This window comes from Psittacula echo (assembly GCF_963264785.1).
Source record: "Psittacula echo genome assembly, chromosome: 1".
Lineage (NCBI taxonomy): Eukaryota > Metazoa > Chordata > Aves > Psittaciformes > Psittacidae > Psittacula > Psittacula echo.
In genome coordinates this window covers 143,945,865-143,971,381 of record NC_137735.1, presented here as the reverse complement: position 1 = coordinate 143,971,381, position 25,517 = coordinate 143,945,865, and the positions used below count along the sequence as shown (strand labels likewise).

General features: G+C 38.7%; 1 protein-coding gene across 1 annotated transcript; it reads left to right on the top strand.

Annotated features, from left to right (window-relative positions):
* Window positions 1-579: 579 nt before the first annotated feature.
* TUBGCP6 (tubulin gamma complex component 6) lies at window positions 580-23,299 on the top strand. The gene is made up of 26 exons (XM_080612969.1): window positions 580-623; window positions 1,269-2,076; window positions 3,039-3,202; window positions 4,592-4,802; window positions 5,304-5,477; window positions 6,559-6,680; window positions 7,014-7,089; window positions 7,583-7,692; window positions 9,417-9,508; window positions 9,606-9,745; window positions 11,399-11,548; window positions 12,191-12,272; window positions 12,348-12,436; window positions 12,621-12,736; window positions 13,442-13,580; window positions 13,668-13,784; window positions 14,013-15,318; window positions 15,701-15,756; window positions 16,017-16,209; window positions 16,690-16,858; window positions 18,236-18,377; window positions 19,052-19,246; window positions 19,515-19,647; window positions 19,881-20,094; window positions 20,963-21,162; window positions 22,908-23,299. Exons 2-26 carry the CDS (start codon window positions 1,330-1,332, stop codon window positions 22,997-22,999), a joined length of 5,229 nt encoding a protein of 1,742 aa, XP_080469095.1. The 5' UTR covers window positions 580-623; window positions 1,269-1,329; the 3' UTR covers window positions 23,000-23,299.
* The last annotated feature ends 2,218 nt before the right edge of the window (window positions 23,300-25,517 follow it).

Below are 25,517 nucleotides of genomic sequence, written 5' to 3'. Positions count from 1 at the left end.
GAGAAAAGAAATAAATAGATAAATAAAATCGACAGTTCAGCATTTTCAAGGGTAAAAACCACCAACCCAAACATTTTCTCAGAAATAGCTCTTTTACGTGCCTTCATTCAGCTGAATTTTCACATAGTTCGAATTATGAAATGTCATATTTTGCTATGTATTTTTCTAAGATCTTGATGCGTTCTATTAAAACACGAATTAAGATGAAAACCGTGTACTCGTGGTAGAACTAGTTTGTAAGTGTGGTCAGAAGGCTGCAGCCACATTGTGCAGCTCGGGCCCCGACCGTGGTTTATTGCTTTCTGGTAGCGTTGTGTTATTTCGTGTAAACTGGGCTCACACGTTACGTGCAGGCACCGCAGGGATAGTTTGCAACCCGCCAGCTCCGTAACCCGGCGCTGTATGTACCGCGTCCGACCGCGCTGTGCTAACGGGGGTACCGAGGCCCCGAGCCCCCTGCCCGCGCGTGCCCAGCACCGCCCTTAGCCCCCGGCAGCGGCTCCCGCCGGCCGCCACGCCCAGGGCCTCTTCGCGGCTCGTCGCGCTCGCGTGACGTCAGCGCCGTGTTTGGCGGCCCGCGACGGGGGAAGGAGCGGCTGAGGCGGCCCCGGCAGCCGCCAGAGGTACGGCGGGAGCGGGGCTGGGGCGGGAGCGGGGCCGGGGCGGGGTGCTGTCAGCGTGTGCTGCTGGGGGCGAGCAGGGGCTGCAGGGCTGGGCCCAGTGGATGTCCAGCGATCAAGCCCCGCCGCGGGAGCTGCTCCGGGTGGTGCTGTCGCCCCCCGCGCGTTTTCTGCGGGTACTCCGCAGCCGCGCCGGGGGTGGCCGGTGCCGCTCCAGCCCAGCCCTGCCCTGCGCTGCCCGTCACCATCAGCACCCGCGCCTCTTTGCCCTCATCTTCTCGCCCGCTCCCTGCGTGGCCCCCTGGCTTCTGCGGCGGGCACCGCGGTGGGGAGAGCGGGGTGGTGATGTCTCCCGAGAGGATACAGGGTGGTAAAGCCCTGGAGGTGTTCCCACAGGAAATCCTGTATTAGATCAGGACAGCCTTCTCTCTTCTATTTCAGTGTGCCGAGCAAAATCAGGCGCTTGGAATTAAGCTTGTATCACCATCAGTATGCTTGTGATCAAAGTCATGCTGTTATTTTTATAGCTTGTGTCCTAAATATGTGCTAGGTCTGTTTTCTTCTCTTTAGTTTTTGGGCTTAGTTTAAGTTAAAGCACACTCATCTTTCTTATACACATCACAAGTGTTTCTTCTTGGTATTTTTCAGATCTTCACATGAAACCAGAGCCCTGGACTGTAACTGCTGTAACCTGACAGTTTGATTTGAAATGGAGAGCATCACTCAGTTGTTCAGTGATTTGTGTGAAGCACACTTGACAGGTTTGCCATGGAAGGTCCACCTGGGCAGGCAGAAGGTCAGCAAGAGAAGGGCTAAGCAAAATCTGAAAAGGGTTGCTTATAATGCCCTGTTCATGAACCTTTTCCAAGAGGAGGCTCGTAAGCTGCAGTCAAATGTTTCCAGGCTGCCAGTGAAAAACAAGATCTTGATGCTGTCTTTCAACTTAAGAGTTGCTGGCCTCGGTGCTCAGGCAGATAGACTGGAGAATCTTGTGGAGGAACTGGAAACAGCTGAATGCTTACCATTTACTGAAGTTAATGCTGTCTTGGATCTCTTGGTACAGCTTGCTGGAACAGGGCCTCCCCAGCTTGTACCACAAAAAAAGGACTATTTTCTGAACAACAAATATGTTGGGAGAAATGTCAAGTATCAGGGTTATGATTATTACGATGTAAGTGTATTTGAAGCTGATATACAATCTCTAATAACAAATGAAGAATGTCAGTTCAACGACACAATTCAGAAGACGCTTCAGATCATGGAATCTGCCCCTGGCACCGGGCTCCCGGCCATAGGGCTCTTCTCACGGGACTGTCCGGCTGGGGACAGGTTTGAGAAAGAAACACGGGTCTCGCTCTTCGGTGCTCTTGTCCATAGCCGTACCTATGACATGGACATCAAGCTGGATTTACCGCCAGTGCCTGACAATGCAGATTTGTCTGGACTTGCAATTAAAGTATGGTATCATTTGTTTTGGACTTGAATGTATGCATGCTTTCAGTATGCCACTTTGAAACTATAGTTCAAACTATAGGTAGTCATTTAATTTGTAATAGAAGTATACAGTGTTGGAATTAAAGATGAAGCAGGGATCCTTTTCTGTACTCCTAATCCTCATTTTGTTCTTTCTGCTTAACATATGGATAGCTTTTGCAGGCTCCCTTAACTCAGGATCTTAAATGAAACTTGAAGGCAGAGAGATTAAAAAGGAAAACTGCTGTGGCATTCAGTGTGCACATATGAATGCAACTCATAACTTAGGGGAGGCAGAACCTTTCTGAGTAAGTGCTGCACTCTTTCCATCAGACTGGAAAGTTTGTGATTTCTTGAAGAACGTGCTGCTTTTTATGTGGGTGCGATTGTCTTTTACTGAAGTTGAATACTGTTCTGCACATACAACTCCTGTTGAGTGGGAGCTGAGGATATGGCAAATACACTGTTTGGAAACCTGCAGGTTTTCCGCATATGAATAAGCATAAAGGAACAAACTATGTTAGTCAGAGTTAACAAAATGTTTACAAATTTGAATAATTAGGACCTGGATCACTTGCTCAAATGAAATGCCTAGCAGTATGATTTTGTTTGTGTAACATATTGAATATGCAGACATCAGGTTCTCAACTTGTAGAACTATATGCTTACCAAAGGAGTAAGTCTGGAGTTTAATACCCACAAATTTAGTGTATTATTTTGGTGGTGATTGTTGGTTTATGTATGGGCATTAGTATCAGTAGAGGCTTACCAAATGGAAAGAGTGCTTACAGGGAAAAAATCAAAATAGATGTAATGGGAGGGTGCGCAACACAGGCTTTGTTATGTAGTCATTTGATCATGAGTGATAGCAGGAAATCTTCTTTATTAGCATATATTTCTTCAGCAAAATGTTTCAATGTATAACATTTGAACTCTCTCTGACAGGTTCCCCAAAGTATAGACCAGTCGGAAGATGAGGGATTCCAGTCAGCATCCAATCTGACTCCAGATTCTCAGTCAGAGCCGAGCATGACTCCAGACATAGACTTGTGGGATGCAGTACTTACATACGGACCCAGCAAACGAAGATGTTGGGAAAGAATTGGATAGTATGTGTCTGCTGTTACTGGCAAACTTGTTACGCGTCACATGCAAATGTATGGAGGTGCATTTCATCTTAGTTCCAAATGACCTCAGTATAAATGATGAAATATTAATGTTTAATTCGCAACATTCAATATAGAGCATTAATGATTGAGAGAGGAATAACAGTCGTGCAGTTTCAACAAACTAGTTCTTGGATTGCAGCTGTTTCATAGCAAGAGAGAAAATTGTCTTTGTCAAAATCACTGAAGGGATTATGGGAATGCTTGCTGTTTGTGTGAAATGCAACATTTTTCTAACTAATCTGACTTCTTTTGCACTATACAATTTATCTCAGTCTAAAATGATCCCATATTTTCAGTTCCAAAGAGAAAGTAGTAATTGTAGAGCATGAGGATAATCAAACCCGTATATCCCAGTACTGTACAGTATTGTATTAATTTTCCCTGTCTATAACCAAACCAGAAATTATTACTATGGATTTCTTGATGGTGTAGTTAGGGTTGTAGTTCTTTTGGCTGTTGAGTAGAAGATGAATCCCCTGAGAGGACACTATATAGCCCTGTTAAAGCTTCCTGGCTTCCCTAAAATGGAAGAAAAAAGAAAAAGGAAGGTATGGCAGGGGTCCTTCTTACATTCCTGATAGACAGTATTGTGCCTGCTTCTTGGAGAAACTTTGCTCTGTATGTTTTCTGCAGTTTTAAGTAGTAAGCTAGTGGTGTGTCTGTGGTATTGTTATATACTGTTTTTTCAGCTCTGAGCCTGAGAAGCTCACAAGTTTCCTAATCTGATTTTTCAAAGCTCCTCTAGCATGCTCAAGCTTTGTTTCTAATTATGACAGGTTTTTTTGCTACCATTTAGACTGCAAGGATCTTAAAGTCCTATACAGACCATATGTCTGACAGCTTTCATGTAATGCATGCTACTAGAATTCAGAATTTTTTGAGTAATTCAGGGAGACATTGTTTTGGAGGGGACAGTAATCATCACCGGGAAGAGATGAAACATGTTAATGCAAGTCGCTACAGCATTTTGAGTATATTGCTCTTGAACATGTTTGAATATTAATATTACATGGACCCTGGAAATCTGGTATATATTGACTTCATTTTCTTAATGTGAAAACTGCATGAGGAAAGGCCACAAAAGAGGCTGGTAGTTATCTATCATGATTTCTGTCTCTGATCTGATGTTCAAATTATCTGCCTATTTCTTCGTTGTACTGAGTCTGGGCTACAGTTTCATTTGATGGAATGCACATTCCCCTGAAAATGCCTACTTTTCTGTGGTCACTACTGGCTGTGTAAAATTCTGAAATGCCGTTTTTGATTTAGGAGTTATATTTCCTTCTTTTCATATAATCACGTTGTAACATTGTGTTTGCTCCGACACAGTCCACCTGGTAAGAAAGAGGAACCCTATCTTACTGAGGCTGGGAGAGAAGCTTTTGACAAATTTTACAAACTTCGAGAAGGGGAATTACAACTGTTTAGCAATACTGTGCTTCAGCTTCCACAGCTTGTGCTAATGAAAGAACCTGAACTGGTAAAGGATGTCTTGAATGTCCTTATTGGTGTGGTATCTACTACATTTTCACTCAATCAGGTATGGAAGATTTTTAACTGCACTTCTTAGTCAAATCTTTTTACTTTGTAGAGGTCTCCATTTCAATACATTTCTTTCTTTTGAGATCTTGCAGTTGTGGGTACTATTAAAAAGTTGAATGGGACCTAATGGCAATAAGGCAGTATTTATATATTGTAATAGCGATGTTATTGCAGTGGGCTAAGAGCATTTGTAAGCCTGTAAGTGAAACCAGGTTTATGAATACTTGAAAAGAGATGTGTAAATAGTTTTGTAGATTGGATTTTCTTGAAGGAATTAGATAATGAGTTTTATTCTGTACATTTGCAAATACCATTCATACTCCTGAAATTTTGTTACAGTTTAATGTTTATCACACTGTTCTAGCTGTATAGTCTCATTTACCAGAGTATCTAAACTGAAAATGTGTTATTTTTGTGTGTAAATGTTTGCTATTTTAAGTCAGAATAAAGCTATGAAATATTTGAATCTGCTTTTTTTTCCCTCTCTATATCCTTTCAGGCTGCTCAGACATTTGTGATAAAGGAGGGGGTATATGTATCTGGAACTTCACCAGAGACAATGCACAACCTGCTCTCTGAAGTTGCAGAGTATGGAACCTATTACACGCGACTAAGTCGGTTTTCTCTTCAACCAGTTTTAGATTCTTCATACAGCAAAGGACTTGTGTTTCAGGTAAAACGATTGTATTAAATCATCTAGATTTAATGGGCCAGTTATCTTAAGTAGAGAAGGTAACTTCCATTTTGTGTAAAGCTGGAATTTCTGCATTCTGCAAAACTGCAAGGCATATCAAGTGTAATGCTCATCCCAGGTTGGCAATGAACAGGGCTACTGCGTTTAAATCACAGCTCTGTGTGCTTAGGGCTTGCTTGCACTGAAACACATGGTAAAAAGTCTTCGTTACCTCAAGTATGATTTGTTTAGTGATTTTGTTCTTCTGAGGACTAAAGGAATATCGTTTTTAGATGTTAAAACCATCACATATTTATACATTAAGTTGCATAAAATTAAAATATAATAACCTTCTTAACACAGTATGTATATATAATATATATTTAAAAAATAAAAACTAAAATACAGAAATGTTATATTTAGTAGCTTTAATTACTTTTTCTCAGTGCAGAATTAAGTGCAAATTTTCCCTGTCAGATGTCTGTATATTATGCTGAACTGTATGTACACTGTGAAATATCTTTCTATTGCATAGAATTAAGTTAGGATTGGTTATGAAGACAATGAAAATGTATTCCTATGAAAAGGCATTCCAGTGAAAATGTATTGAAGACAATGAAAATGTATTCCTTCTGAATGTTTGATTTACAGCAATGTTAGCAAACATAGAATAGGAAAATCTCTCTCCTTCTCTTGTTAGAAAAAGTTCTAGGTGAGATTTTTCCGTATCCAGTTTAGGCATAAAAGTAAGGAAACTGGTTTCCCACGCATATATTATAGCTGTTTGAGAACAGGGGGCTCCTCAAAGGGCAATTCAAAGAAGCTGAATCAAGATGCTTTGATATGCACTGCGTGGGTACAGGCTCTGTGCATTGGATATATAAAGAGTGTAGAGGAGTCATCTGGCTAATTTGAATATCTGCTGCTGCACAGACTCTTACCTCCCTCTTACTTCAGTATACAGGCCCCTCTTACCTAATATGCAGAGTATTTCAGTAAAACATTTGCTTTCATAATGATGTAATTAATGTGAGACACAGACAGACTGTTAACAACTTTGAATATTTTCTGTTGGTACTAGGCATTCACAAGTGGGCTGAGAAAGTATCTTCAATATTACCGAGCCTGTGTTTTGTCAACTCCTCCTACTTTAAGTCTTCTGACAATCAGCTTTCTCTTCAGAAAATTAGGTCGTCAGTTGAGGTAAGAGAATAATATTAAATATTTAAGCTTTTCGTAGCAGAAAAGATGCAATCTGTTTCTTCATATTCACTAAACCAGACAATACTGTATGGGCATTCTTACATAGTTTTTTAGTATTTTCCCTCTATTTTAACAGATTTATTTCTAACCAGAGGATTCTAGGGAAAACATATAAGGTGTTTATATTCAATTTCTTTGTTACCGTGTTACCATTCAGTTGATACAGTAGGGTTGTTGTATGATACTCAGCTCTAGTAAAGTTCATCAAAGTGGTCTCAGAGACTTCTGGTTATTTTAATATGTTTTTTATGTATTTTAATACTGTTTTTTTAGGTATTTAGCTGAACTTTGTGGTATAGGAACAACAGCCCTGGGGATCAGTGGTGGAGCTGGTGCTTCATTTCCTACGGTGATAATTCATTTGATATATTTATGTTTGGGTTTGGTTACATTGTTAATATTCTTCAAAATTAGGTAGGATTTTACATGCAATTTTTAGTGGTCCCTTTGCTATGAAAGACATGGCCTTGCACCTCCAGTTAGAGTGCCATGATCCTTTCTCCAGGTATTTTAAAATTGGTAATTTTGTTTACTTCCTAAAGTAAATGAAGGACCCAAAATAATCCTTAGAGTGCATTTCATTTAATTTAATTCTAAAGGAGGTGTTTGTAGCAAGTCATATGGATCCAAGTCTAAACATACATATTTCCCTCCATTGGCTACAAAGTGAATTTGAGATAAGCAGCTCAAGTAAAGTGATCTTAGTTGCAGAGAACTAGAGGACATGAGATGAATCCTGCATTCTGTGTCTAGTGAAACATGTAAAGCTATGCATTTATGAATCTTTCGTTATTATAGTTAAGTTTGTGGCCTAATATTAGAATATGTTTCCATTTTCTTAGGGTGTTAAATTGCTTTCATATCTGTACAAAGAGGCTCTCAACAACTGCAGCAATGAGCATTATCCAGTTCTTCTCTCTCTGTTGAAGACAAGCTGTGAACCATACACAAGGTGCGTCCATACTGTTCTCTGCATAATTGTGTTTAAGAGCAGTTCTGAATTACTAATCTGGTGAGTAATTTAACAATGGCTTTTCACATTCTCAGAGAAAATATAAGATGTATCTGCAAATACATACTGAATTAATTTTGCTGAATCCTTCTTTCCCTCTCTTTTGCAGCTCAGTAGCAACATAAGGGTTTTATGTGTGACTAGATTAGTAAATAAATACATATAAGTAAGACTTCTTTCTTGCTGCTGGTCCTGGAAATTCATACTGAAATATAAGAGTTGGATAAACTTCAATTATTTCTTTTCTTCTCATACTTGTAGTAAAATCCTGAAACTGGCAACTAACAAGTTCCTTTTCATCTTGCACGAACTGGAAAAGTTCATGTTTATTTCCACTGTCTTAATTCTTGTGGGCTTTCAGTAAGCAAAAATAATAATAATAAAAATTAATAGATCTGTTGTTCATTAAGTAGATGGAACTAACTAACAATTGGAAGTGGAGTTCCTTGGATTGCGGCAGTTTTGTTTACAGTGATACTTAATAGACGCAATGATACTAGAAAGAGAAAACCAAAATTTGTCAAAATGCTCTAAATTGAAGATTCCTCCCAAGGCCCCCTTCTTGTTTTTTCTTCCTTCTACATAAAATGTTCTCTGGAGAAATTTAGTTTCAGATTTACTAGAAGACTCACTGAAATATCTTCACAGCTCCTGCCCTGCACTTTGTCGAAGAGAGCCAGATTTCTGAAATAGCAAGGGCAGGAACCTAAAAAAATACGAAAGTACGCTCACTAGTATGTGCTACTTATAGACAATATTGACCCCTGAATTTGTTGCAGATCTCCACTGAAGCATCAATCATGTTCAATCAGGGCTGCTGCAGAAGGAGGTCTCATCTGCAGAAATTGTTATCTCACTCATTTATTAACCTGAAAGAAATTAAGTAATAGTTTTTGCTCAAATAAATCATAGAAACATCAGATTTAACACTTTATTAACTTTTTACTTACAACCTTAAAATTGAACAGTCATTCCTCTGCTAAATGCTTCCTGCCTGTTACACTGACCCAATGTCTAGAAACAGTGTTAATACTGCACCTAGTAAGAAAAGAAAATATAATCTCTAAGGTGCTCTGAGCTTTTTTTACCTATAGTTTCAGATAATTGTATTTTTTATTTCTTCAGAAGTTTGGTTTCACACAGAGGAAATAAGAAAAAGCATGAATAAATATTCCAAAGCAGTAGATCTCATTACTGCATGTATATTAAAAATGGCTCTAGGTCAAGGGAAAAAGTGTTTAATATTGCATCTTTGTTTTATAGCCTTTCAGTTTCTCCCTGCTCAAGTTACCTCTCTTTAAAATAAATTCTTCCTGCTTATTTCTCCCTATGCTTTTGATGTGCTGCAAAGATTTATTGAAATTTTTGATATATACTTAGTAAATTAATATACAGAAATTAAAAGATGGTTTTAATTAAGGCAGTGTTCTTGCATCTTAACTCATCACTGAAATGTTCTATATAAAGATGGTTTATGAAAAATGTAGTGACATAATCCTACATATATCTTTAAATATCACTGTGACAGCACTTAATTGCTGGGTTTTATCCTGCCTATAGCTTGTTTGTTTTGATGTTTTAGAGAATATTCTTACTGTTTGGTTATCATAAAGTTGAGAAGAGGAGAGGATTGATTCTCAATAATGTACAATTATATTTTTTAGATTTATCTATGACTGGGTATACAGTGGTGTGTTCAGAGATGTTTATGGAGAATTTATGATCCAGGTGAATGAGGATTATCTTTGTTTCAGAGGTACAGTATGTATATGGAGCATTTCTAATTTATATAATTTGTGTAGTTAATGAAATAATTAAAAATACATACTTTCATCTTTTTGTTTGATATGTAGATAAACATTACTGGACTCACGGTTATGTTTTGATTTCAAAAGAAGTAGAAGACTGTGTCCCTGTATTTCTTAAACATATCGCTAATGATGTATACATATGTGGGAAAACCATTAATTTGCTGAAGTTGTGCTGTCCTAGGGTAAGTTTTGGTTTGGTTCCTTCCTATTCCATTGAGAAAATCATGTCCCTTTAGAGCAAGATTCTAGGATTTTAGCAAGTTTGCTTCTTTATTGAAAGATGGTGTTGCCTAAGTAGAATGTTAATTCATGAAAGGCAACTACTTGCTCACAGATGCTTGTGGGCTGATTATCCCCTCTTACTTGCTAACACCTCACTGCAGAAATACACATTTTTAACAGCATCCATTTAATTGTATCCAAGGCACATGCTATAGTTCTTACTTTCCTTAGTATTCAAAGCAGAAATGTTTTAGGTTTTCCAAGCAAGTGCCTTCCATTTTTCACCCAACTCATAGTCCTGTTTTTTTAATGTTTAAAGATGCCTCACTTACCAGGTCTTGACTCAGTTCTCCATAGAGTTTCACCTCTATCACTACATCTTCAAAAAGTGCTTAAATAGTTTATTCATATTTTGCAGAACGAGTCTTGTTCTTGATAAGGAAAACATATTGAACTACTTTGTGTTTTCCCTCTTCTCTGTGCATGTCTAACAAAGAAACAACCACAGAGATGTCTAAAGGCACTCTTTCCATTCTCTTCAAGGTCAGAGTTGCCTAGTTTAGACAGAGCTGAGCAGCTCATTATCAGTTATCTTGACATCAGGTATCAGTCATAAGCCTGATACCTCAAGATGGCCCTCTGCTAGTTCTCCTGAGTCTGTTTCGATAAGCATTCTCCAACCACAACTCAGATGTGCCAGTAGTACTGGGCTTTCTATAAAACAGCGTCAGCCATCATTTCCTTTATAAATTACAGCTTTATCAGTCACTATCACAGTATCGTAACAGATAGAGCATTCCCCTAGGATGTGTAGCACCCTGGTTCAATCATCTTCCATCTGTCAGAGAGTGCCAGACACATTTCATTCCTTTTCATGGTAATGCCCTGAACAGCTGGCTGTTCCCTTTTGATTTGGCTAACAAAGTCCCAGGAACACAGCTCTGGGCTTTAACCAGACTGGGGACCGCAGTATGAGCGTACTTGTGTGCTCTTGGTTTTTTGTCTGTTTTCTGCACTGAGTAGAACAGCTTGAGAAAGCTAGGAAAGCTGAGGTGGAGCAGAAAGACCTAAGACATTCAGCTTACAGAACAGGTACTCTGTGATGTGCACTGTCTGTATTTTTGAGAGTTTTGTGTAGAGCTCTTTCCTGTAGATGTGTGTTAGTTGTGTTCCAGACAGTTCCTACTTAAATGGGGATCTGTGGGGGATGTAAGTAAACAAGCACTAACTTTTGATAGAAGGGATGCATTCAAGTGCTGCATTACTCAGCCTTAGTTAATTTGGATGTTCAGAAAAACAAAGCTGTAGGCATTTAGAACACAACTAGTATAAATGTACGTATCAGACTTTAGATTCCTATCCAATTAATTGGGAAAAAAGGGGACTCTGAGAATTTTCCTGGTGATCCAAGTTCTGGAACATTATACCTCTGTCTCCTAGTTTGAATGATATAAGTGCTAAAACCAGTGATATTAATAAACATTACAGATCCTGTGTGGAAGCTTGTTTCAGTGCCTTGAAGCAGTGCTAAGTTAAAAAATACATAATTTGAGTTCATAATGTAACATTTTACTCTTAGAAATGTATATAAAAGGACATTTCTCATTTTTCAGCACTATATATGCTGGTCAGATATTCCTGTTCCCCGGATTTCAGTTATTTTTTCGCTTGAGGAGCTGAAAGAAATAGAGAGAGATTGTGCAGTGTATGTGGGTCGAATGGAAAGAATTGCCCGATACAGTTCCATAAGCAAGGAGGAAAAGGTAAATGAATAAAAGAATGAAGACCTTATTGTTGGGATTTATTCTTTAAATACTATTTTTTCAATTTTTTTTGGAACTCTGAAATAATTTGTATTTATTGTCAGAATCTTTTCATTGGTCAGTTGCTGTTTGAATTATTATCACAACACATAAACTTACTTAATATAGCTTGTAAAAGTATAGGTGGTGTGTTGACATTTTCATGTATCAAATGAGTTTTGGAGTTCCATTTTATTCCTTGCAGTAGCAGATTTGCCCTTCTACTGAAAAGTAGTGAAAAGATGGTTAAATTTTAATGTAACAAATGTGACAAGCTAGTTAGTAAGAAGATGAGACTCTTTGTAATTTGCATAGCTACTTGTTTTTTCAGAACTCTTCAAGTTACAAAGAGATTTCTAGCTTTCAGATGCCACCAATATAGTGTATACATGATGGATTTAGCTTGTGGAAAGGCCTGCAGTATTAACTTTTAAAATTAGCTCAGAGACTTTCTGTACAATTAATTGCTTTATTAATATTTCTGTCTTGTAGCCATAAATTAATAACCTTGATAAAGTGTGTGCCTGTCTTTTTAACAGTGTATTTTCAAGTCTAAAATGATAAAAAAAATTCCATGTGTGTTTTTGTTTGGGTTCTTTTTAGGATTTACGCATGGAAATAGCCAAACAAGAATTAATTGTTCATGCTAGAGAAACTGCTAGTAAAGTGCTAAAAGCCATTAATGGTAAGTTGCAGTAGTGTTTCATGTATTTTCCAGTGGGTTTGTTAATATAAACTAACAATATCCATTTTAATACAGATCGACAAATGTCAGAACGAATGGCTTTGGATGCAAAGAAACGGGAACAGTTTCAGAAGCTGAAAGAGCAATTTGCAAAGGACCAGGAGGTACTTCTGTGTGTTTCTAAAGGCCAATTTTATTTCTTAGGCAAATAATTGAAAGGATATCTTGATCTATTGTACTGAAGTTGAATGAATTGAATGAGTGGGGTACAAATATGAACTTCTCGCAGGTGTGTGTATTACAGCTGGTATTGAGAGTGGCTTTTAAAAGTGTTAAATATTTATGCAGCGCCGTCTTGCAATAAAGCAAGAAGAGATTGATGATGATTTCAGCTATGCCCGAGAGCTCAGAGAAAGAGAAAAAAGGCTGAAAGCTTTAGAAGAAGAACTGGAAAAAAAGGCAAGGTAAATGCTTCTGAGTATTCTCCCAAAGCTTGGATACTGCAAAACCACCATAACCATGAAAACCTCAGGAAAAATAACTGTATATTAAAATCTATGGTACTAGCAGTTCCCAGATATTGCTGTACAAGGGTAATATTTGCAGTTAAAAGGTGATGTAAGGATTTTTTGGTAATCTGTGAGCAATTTTGTCATTTGGGAACAGTTAGTAGCCTAAAAGTCTGGGAGCCACTGATTTGTGCCAGCCCTCTCTAGTCTGGGTTTTGTTATCAAAAGAATTTCAGGAAAAAAATGTAACTACATCTTACAATTAAAAGCTGAGCCCACAGCAAAAATGATCACATGTATGTCAAAGCAGAAGTAAAAAGCAGAGGAGTTAGATCAATAATTATTCGAATTGCTATTGTTCTGCATATAGTTATGTTTCACTGTCTTTTGTTATATCTAAAAATATTTAAGATAAATGAGTGACCTACTAGGAATATTTATAGAAATACATATTGACTAAGAACACTTTGTCATAATGACTAAGAATAATTCCTTTGTTTTCTGCACTGGAGAGAAATTCTCTGGGTTTGAAGCCTCTGGCTTCTGCTTTTAAGCAATTGTTTCTCAGTTCTAAAGTGCTGAAAAGTCTTTTTCTTTGGAAACAAAGAGGAAAATGAGTATGTGAAAATCCATAACTTAGCTTTATTTTTATCTTTTTAGGCAGGAATTAATTGACCATTATAGCAAACTTTCTGATGATGCAGCCCGTAGGGAACAAAGAGCCCTATGGAAAATCCAGCGACACAAGTTGGAAACAGCCCGTCTTAAGTTTCTGTTAGAAGATCAAAAACGCATCGAGGTATCTTCTGAAAAGCTTTAAGAAATGTAATTTAGAGAATTTGGCATTTGGTACTTAAAGACTTGGTTTTGTCTTTTTTACTTACAGGAAATGCTTGAAAAACTTCCAGATGGAAGCTACAGGAGAAAATTAGATATTATTCCTTACAAACAGTGCCAGCTGGCTTCAGATAAAACCCCTACTGTGAAAGATCCACATTCACAGGTGAGTTTATTTTCTTACATCAGCTCCAGGTTACTGTTCCAGGTGTCCCTCAAGGGAGTTCATTTCGTGATTCATTTCAGTTCAGTAAACACGAGGTTCACTATAACAGCAGGGTGACTAGTTACCACACTATTTGTAGTACATCTGAAAAAATGGTGATAAAGTGTGTCTCAGAAGTAGCTTGATTATGTGACTAGTCATACACTGTAGTAATTATTTCTTTTTTAGGTGTCTTCTCTGAAACCTCCACATGTCAATGAGAAAATTGGCCAAAAAAAATCTGAGTCTGGACTGGAATATGCTACTTCTGCTGACAAGGCGCTGCCTGAGCCAACAAATGATAACCCTGATCAGCATTTTCAGCCTAAAGCAGCTGGATCTGAAAGCAGTCCCCAGAGTTCAGAGAAAGCATGCAGTCCTCTCCGCAGTGCTGATTCCCTGCCTGAATCCAGTGTGAATATAGAAGATTTCTTACCAAAGCCACAGGATGAACAACCTGTTGCTATTAGCGTACAAGGGTCTTTGCTAGATGAAGCATTCCGAAATATTAACTCAGATCTTTCTGAGACTCCTCAAGTAAATGAAAATCAGCCTGTCTTGAGAGGAGCACTGGAAGGAGAAGACAATGCACCATTGCATCAGCAAAACGAGTATGATTTTAATACAGTTCTCAGACCATCTGCATCTTGGCAGGGACATGTTAGAGTTGGAGAAAATGAATTTGATGTAGAGTACAGAAGGCCTCGGTGGAATATTCATGGACATGCATCTGATTCCAACATTAGAGTGGGAGAGTATGTACCTCATGTGGAGACTTACCAGCCACATGCGAGTCCTTATGGGCATTCTTCCGACTCCCACATGAAAATCAGCAGCTATACTTCTGAAGTTGAATCTAGCCGACCCCGATGGAATATTCATGGACATGTTTCTGAAGCTCATATCAAAATTGGGGAATATGCTTCGGAGGTAGAGCCCTCAAGGCCCAGGTGGAATATTCACGGACATGCTTCAGAAGCCAATATTAAGATTGGAGAGTATGTGTCAAATGTAGCTCCTACAAGGCCTCGATGGAACATCCATGGTCATGCATCTGATGCCAATATCAAGATTGGTGAAAATGTGTCAGAGGTGATCTCAGCTAGGCCTCGGTGGAGCATCCATGGGCATGCTTCACAGTCACACATCAAAATTGGAGAACTGGTTTCAGATACAGAACCTCTGAAATCTCGTTGGAGCCCGTTTGGTCATGCATCCCAGTCAAGCATCCAAATAGGGAAGTGGGCCCCATCTACAGAAGATGATCCAATACCTCATCGTAAAATCATTTCGAGTCCTTCCACTGAGTCCACAGTTCAGACACTTCTATACAGTGAAGAACCATCTCCTGCTGAAGGGAGCATAGAGGAAGCAAAAGCATCACAAATGAAGAAAAAGACTTCACCACAGTTGCAGTCATCTGACAGTGTTCCAGTCCTTCCTGATGCTATTATTAAAGATGACAAAAAAGAAAATACGATGGAAGAAAAAGAAGGTGGTAAATTAAAACTAAGTTTATTCAGTCAGCATTTGTTTAAGGGCTCATGAAAGTAACTATAAATGTCTATGTTCAAAATGGGTATTTATTACTTAATTCCTTGCATAACTCAGATTCCTCTGTTAGAATTCAGAGAAAAGAATTTGAGGTAAGTCTTTCTCCTATATAGAAGAAACAGCATTAAAAAATTGTATTCTGAAACTGAAACAGGATCTGTTGTGATCTTGAGTAGAAAATAGACATAAAACTGCCTGGGTGGACTGTTATTGGGGTGGTTGTACCTGTGATAGTCTATAGAGAAATCTTGAAGAACTTTGGGAGCAGATCTGAAGTGTGAACTAAGTATTTAGTATTGTCTTTAATTTACTTCTAATTACAGTAGTGGCAGATGTGGTCAACAAGGACCCTTCTCCAGATTCCTCACAGACCGTACAGGTAAGAAACAAAAGTAGTTATTGTGAAGATTTCCTTTTCCTTTGAAGATTAAACATACTGGTAGTTGAGACAGTAAGTTTCTGTCCTAATCTGGTAATCACTGTAATACCGTACTGGTTTTACGTGTCAGAAAAGTACAGGTGAGTAAGCTCTTTTATTTTCAGTTGGAACAACAAGTAAATTACCTGTAAGAACACATTAAGTGTGAGTAGACAGATACAGCATCTCTCATGAAATTTGTCCAATTTTTTTTGTTTTAGGCACAAGAACCTGAAAAAGCAAGTCCACAAGATACTGTGCCTGAAGAAACTTTGTCTTCTGAAGCTAATACTCCAAAGACTAAGGAGGAGGAAGGGAGAGAGGAAGATACATGGAAGAAAGAACAAGCTTATTTGAAAGCCTTATCGGATCAGTATTGTATTGAAAAATATCAAGATAGTTATGATCTGATGTGTGAGTAGAACTGTTGCAACAGTAGATCAACAGCAAATGTGGGAAACTTCAGCAAGAAAGCTGAGTGCCAAAAAAATTGCCTAAATTGCCAGAAATTGCCAGTCTTATGAACTGCAGTAGCCAAACACTTTGTTTCTGGGCACAGAGACGAGAAATTCATTTTGACACATTATGTTGCCCAGGGAGGTTGTGAATGCTCCCTCCCTGGCGGTGTTCAAGGCCAGGTTGGACAGAGCCTTGGGTGGCATGGTTTAGTGTGGGGTGTCCCTGCCCATGGCAGGGGGGTTGGAAGTAGATGATCTTAAGGTCCTTTCCAACCGTAACTGTTCTGTGATTCTATGATTCTATGATTTTCTAACCTAGAGGGGTTTGTAGAGGTTAATAGATTATTGAATAAAAGATTATTGAACAGATTATTGAACAGATTATTGAATTGCTTAATTAGAGTAGCTTACAATGCTTGTATGTTTTTAAATTTAGCAGAACTACCAGTTTCCCATCTCTTGCATCATGTGATACCAAGATCCTACACTTTTCCTGTGGATCCTATGGTACAGTCAGCGACAGATGAAACGGCTGTACAGCTGAGTGAGCTCTTATCCCTGCCAGTGCTGATGAAACGGTCTATTACTGCTCCACTTGTATCTCAGTGAGTGTTTGTTAGAAATAGTGAATCAATAATTTAGCCATTAGTGTTGTATTCTTTATTAGTTCTTTTTTGAGACAGGAGTTGTGCATAGATCTGTTCCCTTAATTTTTCTCTTTGCTCCCAGAAGTGGTTCAGTGGATGGTCCATAACTAGCTAAAACATTCAGATTTACATTTAATGTAAATAATAACATAAACTTACCTATATTTTTATTCATAAATTAAAGCTTTCAAGGTCTGTTTGAAATACCAGGGCTTAAAGGGAACTGTTTGCTCTCAAACTCGTGGATTATGCAGCAGTGGTTTTGACACCATTGGTTTCCTTGTTCTTTTAAAAAGAAGGTGTATTATTTATAATGTTTGTGCTAGTTTTTATTTGGCAGATGAAAGATAAGAGGGGAAAGAAAAATCTTTTGATGATGTGAAAGCTCATGCATATTGATTGGGATATATTCTATGTTTCTACTGAACTTCAGCTTCAAGGCTGTTTGTTTAAAGTTTAATAGAAGCTGTTCTTGTTACTTTTGGAATATATAGGGAAAACACGTATGTTGGACCATTTTCTCAATAAATCTAATGGTATTTTAAAGAAAAGTTTCTGTTATTATGTACAAGATCAGCTTCTGGCATAAAAACAGTTATTCTCAGATGTGTTGACATGCTTACTGTTTGGGAATCTACTTTCTTGTAAGTCTGGATTTCCATCTACCAACTCAGAGTGTACTAGACTCAAAGTTTGGTGCAGTGTAGGAAGATGTAATTATCTAACTTAGTTTTAAACATCCAGATTGCTATCAATCAGAACAATCTCTATACAGATTCGTGTGTTCAGTAAAGCAAAGTGAGCAGGCCTGAGTTGTGTGCTGGCAGATTTAGCCTATCCCTGGTATGCAAGTTAAATTATTTAAAGCTGGCTTGAATACCTACACTGTACTGAAAATTGTAATATAGACCTATATTGCTTATAGACCTGCCCTCAGTATCTAGTGTCAGAGCTCTACCAATTAGGATATTCTTCTCAGGGATTTAATAGCGTTTTCTTAATTTGTTTGTGTAGGTGACAGAGATAGAAGCCTATTGACAAAATGTTGCTCCAGGCCTAGCAGCATGTTCTAAAAACCATTATACGTAGCCAGTTTTAAAATAATTCCCCAGTACTGTTCAAAACGCAGTTAGCTGAAGTAGTAGTTTTTAATTCTGCTATATTCTGGATAGAGATTTTATTTGTTTCATTTTTTTTGCTTATGTGAATATCATCCTGTCTTGGATGTCAGAGTTAAGTACTGGAGCATTAATCTCATGTAGCCACACCTGAATGTTAACAGTAAGGAAGGAGTTGCTTGTAAGAAGAATACGTTTTCTTTGTTTTTATTCTTAGTGTTTCTCTTGTGAACAAAGCAATAGTTGATTACTACTTTGTGGAACTGAATGTGGAGAAGCATTTTGAAGCACTGAGACACTTCTTGTTGATGGAAGATGGGGAGTTTGCTCAGTCGCTCAGTGACCTTTTGTTTGAGAAGGTATTTGTTTTGTTGTCTTAACTGCTGGTTTTGGATTGCCTGCTTTAGCTTGGGAATGAAGGAACAGTGTGAATTAGAATCCTGCCTTGTGCTGATTTCCTCTTTTGTGCTGTGTCAAGAAACCTTGTAGTAAGGAACTCTTAACATTGTTAGGACTGAGTCAAAAGAAGGTCCTTTGCATGGAAGGGATGCCCAGGCCCAAGGAAGTCCCAGGGAAGAGAGTAGTATTTCCTACTGCTAATCCCAGGAATAGAGAGAGTACAAGGATTTGACACATAATAATTTTAAACTTTGTCAGACAAGTAGTCATGGAAGGGCATTTCACACTTTCCTGGGAAAACTACTGCGCTGTTGCAGCAAGGCTGGAAGAGCCCATTGCCATTTGACTAAAATCCAGTAGAAAGGCCTGTGTTGCAGAATACCTACTCTTATCTCAGATATACTAAAGAGCAGAGGGGAGGGCATCTGAAGAAGGTGCTGGGCCTTCTGATGAGACAGTATTTTAATGACTTAACCCAGTGTTCATGGGGAAGACAGCAAGGTAGGAGGGATAGCATTGGTTAATATAGCTGGTTGCCAGTGGAGCTATGTGGCTGTAGGTGTTCAGGAGCCAAGACTCTTTGTTAATACTGTGTAATTAGGATTGGTTTGTTTTGTTGGTATCTTTTCCCTAGCTTGGATCAGGACAAACACCTGGTGAACTGCTGAATCCACTGGTTCTTAATTCCATCCTAAATAAAGCATTACAGTACAGCCTCCATGGTGACACCCAGCTTGCTTCCAATCTTTCTTTTGCCCTCAAGTATCTTCCGGAAGTATTCAAGCCCAATGCACCTGATGCTCTGAGTTGCTTAGAACTAAGGTACAAGGTAAGACAGCATGGAGAAAAGTAGAATACCTCAATTATACCATGGTTCTTATGGTGATACATGAATATGTTCTTAATAACGGAATACCTTTAAGAATGGAGTAAAAAAATTGTGTACTGGAAATTACATGATTGAATTAGCCTGGCCACTGCACTGCATTATTAAAATACATATACTAATTTGTATGTCCCTGAAATACTTGTATCTGAAATATTCTTATAATTTCTAACACAAAATATAGTTAGATCAGCACTGTTATTTCTTTCAGGTTGACTGGCCTCTAAACATTGTCATTACTGAGAGCTGCATGAATAAATACAACAAGATCTTTTCCTTTTTGCTTCAGCTGAAGCACATGGTGTGGACTCTCAAGGATGTTTGGTTTCACTTGAAACGCACTGGTACGTATAATGAGTGAAGTAGAGAGTGTCCTGTATGAAGTGCTTTTGTCACCCTGTGCTAGATAATCGCTTCTAAATAGTCACATCAAGCTTCAAAAGGCACAATTTCTTAAAGAAACTTCCCTGGCATTTTAAATAGATTCTACTAGCAAAAACCTTAATTCCTTGCAAATCCTGATTTTAGATGGTCTCCTTGGGTGCTGATGGTAATGTATTTCCGTTTTTGTTTTCAGCTTTAGTCAGTCACGCATCAAATTCTGTTCAGTTTCGACAGCTCCAGCTCTATAAACATGAAATGCAGCATTTTGTGAAGGTTATTCAAGGCTACATTGCTAATCAGATTCTTCATGTTACCTGGTGTGAATTTGGAAACAAACTGTCTTCTGTAGGTAACCTGGAAGAAATTCACAGAACACATGCTGAATACCTCAACAAAGCAATCTTCAGGCAAGCTACCGTATTTATTTTTACTTCAAATCTTTAAGTGGATGAAGCAGCCAGTCTAGTCTAACTTATGTGTGCAAAACTGACTTCTACCTGACACACTAAGTAGTCTTTACCTATAAATGTGTTCTTACATAAGGGAAACAAACTTCATAGCATGTTATGAGGTCCATACTTTGATGCTTTCCTCAGCTACCCATCCCCAAACTCCTTGGAGTTAGCTCCATCTCCTGTTTACCCTGCCTCTGCAAGTTTTAGGTCTACTCAGAACAGCTCTAACCTGAACACTAAAAGGCACACTTGGCCACAGCTCTGTTTTCCTTTCACCCCATCTTTGTCGTAGCCTTTGTAAATGAATGCTGTTTCATTCAGCATGAGTAGTGTGCACAAGTAAGCCTAGCTGAAGTAAAACACTTCTGTATTCATTGTACATGCCTTTAATATATGTGCAGTGACCAGGGCTGGACTTTGAAGGAACAAATGTGACCTGATGCCTCTCTGCAGACATCTGTCTTTCAGGAACCATAAGCATTTAGCTCTTTGGTTGGCATATATGAGGCAGAAGGGCAATCTGAATAAGAGGGGAGGAGCAAGGGTTGTTTGGTTTCTTCTTAGAAAGGATACACTGGAATAATGAAGTGGGGAGATGGAGGGAGAGGAGATTATAAAGAATAGAAAGTATGAGCAAGAAAAGAAACCCATTCTTTTATATCTCTCTTTTTCAGTTTTAATGAGAAGAAACTTGGCTAAAGCTGCTGTTTGGGTACCAGGGGATGGGATGAGAGGGCATTAAAGCTGAAGAAGACTCAGAGCATGATAATGTTTCTAAATGTCAACCACACCTCTGAATTTGTTTTTGCTCTGTTGTTAGGGGTCTGTTGACAGAGAAGGCAGCCCCTGTGATGAACATTATACACAGCATCTTCAGCCTTATTTTGAAGTTCCGCAGCCAGCTGATCTCTCAGTCCTGGAGCTTCGATGCAGGGAAGCAAATGGCCGTTCATCCCAACTTTGGTCTAATGCAGCAGTCGTACAACACCTTCAAGTATTACTCCCACTTCTTATTCAAAGGTAAGAAATGGAATCAATTCTAGATGGAGGAAAAAGTCAACTGACAACTGAAAAAATTACAAAGGGGTTTTGGAATTACATTGCCCTAGTAGGAAGATGTGTGTACTTAGCGTGTGTTAGAACATGTATTTCCCAAATGAAAACTGCATTCGTGTGGCTTGCAAAGCTCTGCATATCCATCAATTAAAATGGCCACACAAGAAATCTAACAGGTATCCCCAAACCAACCATAAGTTTTTGCTAATTTGCAAAGTGAGTGTTTGGTATTTAGCTCTGTGTACGTGCTTACATTTTCTTTTCTTTGGAATTGGTTTCTGGCACTTTTTATTGGTGGCAGTGAGAGGTAGATAGTACTTAGAAGTAATTTTAGATACATCTGCATTAGTTGAGTATTACCCTTGTCATAAGATTCTAAAATTCTGATGCTTGTGTTGGACTAAAGCTCAGAGAAGCTCCAAGCAGTAGTTGGAGCTTATATCCAGTGCCCCAGAAAAGTGTGTTTTCAACTGCACAGATAATTTGCCAGATGTTCTTTGCTGTAGCATAATGAAGTTTCTCCTCACTATCAGCTTATAATGTGAAGAAATGGTTATCTGTCTTTCCTCTCCATTTCTCTTTCAGATCTTGCTTGTGTTTTTAGTAGAAGTTACTTAACCTGCCCCTGAGTGTAAAAGGTGGTGCATGAGAGTTTGGTGGTTGTTTTTTTTTAAAAGAACCCTTAATTCCTGAAGGAAGTGCAACTGTTTTCCTTGGATCTATTTTTCTGGAATATTTTCTAGTCAGACTGTATTCTTCAGGAAATGAGCTGCCCTTTTTATTCTTTAAGGGTGTCCAAAAATGGTGTCAAAGGACCAAACCCAGGTATTTCAGGATGAGTTAGAATGGCTGCTTCCAAATTCCACAGGAAGCCAGAACACCTCTGGGAGCCACCTAAGCCCATACTACGAGATCTATGGTTGCTTCATGGACAGAGATTAATAGACCGTTCTGTAAGGAAATCTGCTGAGTGACCTGGTTCTTTACACCCTCTCTATTAAGCACTACAAAACAAATATGTGCTTGTTCATCTACACTTGTACCTTCAGTCACCGTGTATGGTAAAATGCTCTCACAATGGGTTGATCCAGAATCCATTGAAAGCCAATACAAAGTAGTCTGGACTTCAATGGCTTTGGCTCAGGCCCTAACTTCTAACTATACACTTTCCCTTCTTCCTTGCATGGTACTGCTGCTTGCTAATTCCCTTTCGGCTACTGCATGGGATGTTTGTGAGCTTAGGGAATTTCTATTGCCTTTTCCCTTTGTTACTAAGGATGTTTAAAGCAGTCTGTTCATTCATAGAGCTTGAGGAGTATGTCCCAGGAATTTCACTTTGGTTTTTCTCTCTCACAATGGACTATGCTCAAGAAAAGTTTAGCAGAGCTGCTTCTTTCACATCCAGAGAACCTAAACATGCTTCCTGGTCAGTCGAGATTATGATAAGAACACACTGTCTTACTGTGAAAGCAACTTGAGAAAGCATTTCCTTCTTATTGGAGTAATACAGTTTCACTTAGAACTGACACATAATCTTTCTTTTACATCTTCTTTAAAATACTTTGTAATTTCAGAAAGAGACATTGGACCTTCAGATTTATACATTAGGCTGCTTTTTTGTTTCAGTTAAAATGCGCAAGAGCTGCCAAGGCTGACTTTAGAATGTTCATCTTAGTTGAAGCCTGGTTTATGTTTTGTTTTTCTTTCAGTGGTAACAAAGCTTGTAAATAGAGGATACCAACCCCACTTGGAGGACTTCCTGCTGCGAATCAACTTTAATAACTACTACAAGGATAACTGACCTGTCTAGAGTAGGATCACTGATAATAGCATGGTAAACCACAAAAAGATAATCCTATATGCTTATTATGTATAGAAGCTTATGCAAATGCCATGCAAGAGGCATTTTTCTTCAGTGAAATAACCCGCCATCTAATAGCTTGAAGAATATAACCACCAGCTTAAAGAATATAACCACCACATACAGAGAATGATGCATCTTAAAATCCACCACACCTACCAGTTATTTAATCTGCTGAGAATTGATGTTGTCATTATTGCCAAGACAGAAGAGCCGAGTGCCTGATCTTAACAGGGGAGAGAGTGCAAACCTGTATATCTGTGAATGTGTAAATGTTCTATTTTCAGTGTTGTGAATTTCTTGCAATGTAAATACATGTATGTGAAATAAATTAACAGATACTTTCTAAAACTGAGCATGATGTACAAGTGGTCAAAGAGACGTAAGTACCTATTTGACGAGTTTTATTGTCAAGCTGATGATACTGATTTTCAATCTGAACATAACTGATTTCTTCAAGGCTATTAGTCACAGTGGAAGAGGGCATCATAAAAACACATTGTGCTAAGGTAGGAGATAACAGTATTTGACTATTCAAGCAGTTGATAATTGTTAGGTCACTCATGCCAAACTTAGTTTCCTTATCCCTGATTTAAGCTATCCACCTTTTGTGGTGAATATGTAAAACACCTAAACCAGAAATTCAGCATCACTAAAGTGTAACAAAGCTCAAATTCCAGATATCTTCCAACTACTCCTCTCAGCTGCAGGATCACATTTTCAATTTACTAATAATTTTTCTGTTCTTTTTTGTCTTTTTTTCCCCTATATAGTGAAAAGAGTCTCAGTTGCTTAAAATATGGATACATTACATTGTTTGATCAGTGATGACTTACATAGAAGTACAGGCACAGGCAGCATGTTACCAGTACTATGGACCAGTGAATAGGATTATTTTCTGATTATGTGTAGGTAGTTTTACAATTTTTATTTTTCTGAAATAGAAATTAAGCATTAGAGTCAGAATATTCCAAGTGTAAACTTGACCTGAGTTCCTGCTCCTGCCCTGATACCAAAGTCAGTATAAAAATGTGTGAGTGCACAGCTGACACATCTTGTATGCTGTTTATCTGTGCTATATTTAATTAACTAGCTTCCTTCTGTTCTGCAGAACAGTACATTGAAAGAGCAGGTGGCTTTCAGAGTGAGCTGTCTGTTGCCTGGGCAGGCAGAGAACTGTTCCTCTGCCAGGCTTGCTCTTCAGGAAGGTGTAAGGGCAGGTGTGTACGTGTGAGCTACCTTCTGTTGCAGATGCCTTGTCCTGACACCCCACTCCCACTAGGGAGCGCAGCGGTACCTGATGTGTGGGACCTTTGGCGTTACGGTGTATCTATAGAAAGACAAAGTTTTAGCTTGTCCATGAGCCCGGTGTAGCTCCTGGAGGAACATCACGCTGCCGACCTGCAGTCAGCTCTCGGGAATGCCTCAAGTGCCTCAGCTGACCATTGACAGAGGCAGCAAAGAGAGGGTAGTAAGAGGAAAGAGAGAAAAAGGGATTCAGAGCACCTAAATTAACCTGATACCATTATACAAAACGAGAAGCTCTCTGCCTGTTGACTTCTGAAGGACTCCTTTATGGTGAAGGAAAAGAGCAGCAATATCAGCAATAGCTAAAAATCAGACTTCTCAAATGCAAACCCTGAGCACTGCCGCACATCAGCCCACTGTATACTAACCCAAGGTTTCCTTCTCTGGTGTTACAAAACTAGCCTATTATTGCTACATTTGTAGCATACTTTTGTGAAAGAACACTAAACCAACACCGAACAAATAGTTTCCCTTAAACTTAATCATTTTAAGTCTTTATTTTTTTTCTCTTAATCCCTTACACTCTCACCATTGTCATACTTTTCATTTTCAAACATTTATAAATATATAATATAAATATATAATATATATATAAAAATATATAAAATAAATATAACATTTTGGGGATGGGGGTGGCATTAATTTGGGTTAGACTATTGCCTGAGACCTGTTCCAACCTCAACTATTCTATGATCTTTCTGACTCAGCTTAAACACTGCTGTTTGAATTTGCATCACATCTCAGGCTTCACCCTGAGTTCTCTAATGCTGATCATTTCACCAAAGTCATCCTTCTTAAAAAAGCCTAACAGCAAAGTTTGGGCTTCAGGCACAGTGTTACAGCGATGACCTGCTTCCTTAGGGACAAGTGGCTTTCTTTAGAAACACGAAAAGGGAGCAAACTATGGAAATGAAGGAACCCTCCCTCCTCCCTCCTTATTTATTGCTGAGCATGATGCTGTATGGCATGGACCAGCCCTTTGGCCAGTTCAGGTTGGCTATGGCTCCTTCCCAACTTTTCGCCTATCGCCCAGGCAGGGGCAGAGCAGAGGAAGAGGCAGCCTTGATGCTGTGCAAACACTGCTTAGCAAGAGCCAAGATGCAGCTCTGTTATCAGCCCAAGGTTTAGTTGCAAATCAAAAACACAACCC

Bases quoted from the DNA above. Each gene is read 5' to 3' on its own strand.
- TUBGCP6 (XM_080612969.1), top strand. From the start codon at position 1,330: ATGGAGAGCATCACTCAGTTGTTCAGTGATTTGTGTGAAGCACACTTG. The intron at 15,757-16,016 runs GTAAGAAACAAA...TTTTTGTTTTAG, and splicing joins ATTCCTCACAGACCGTACAG to GCACAAGAACCTGAAAAAGC. The intron at 20,095-20,962 runs GCAAGCTACCGT...CTCTGTTGTTAG, and splicing joins CTCAACAAAGCAATCTTCAG to GGGTCTGTTGACAGAGAAGG.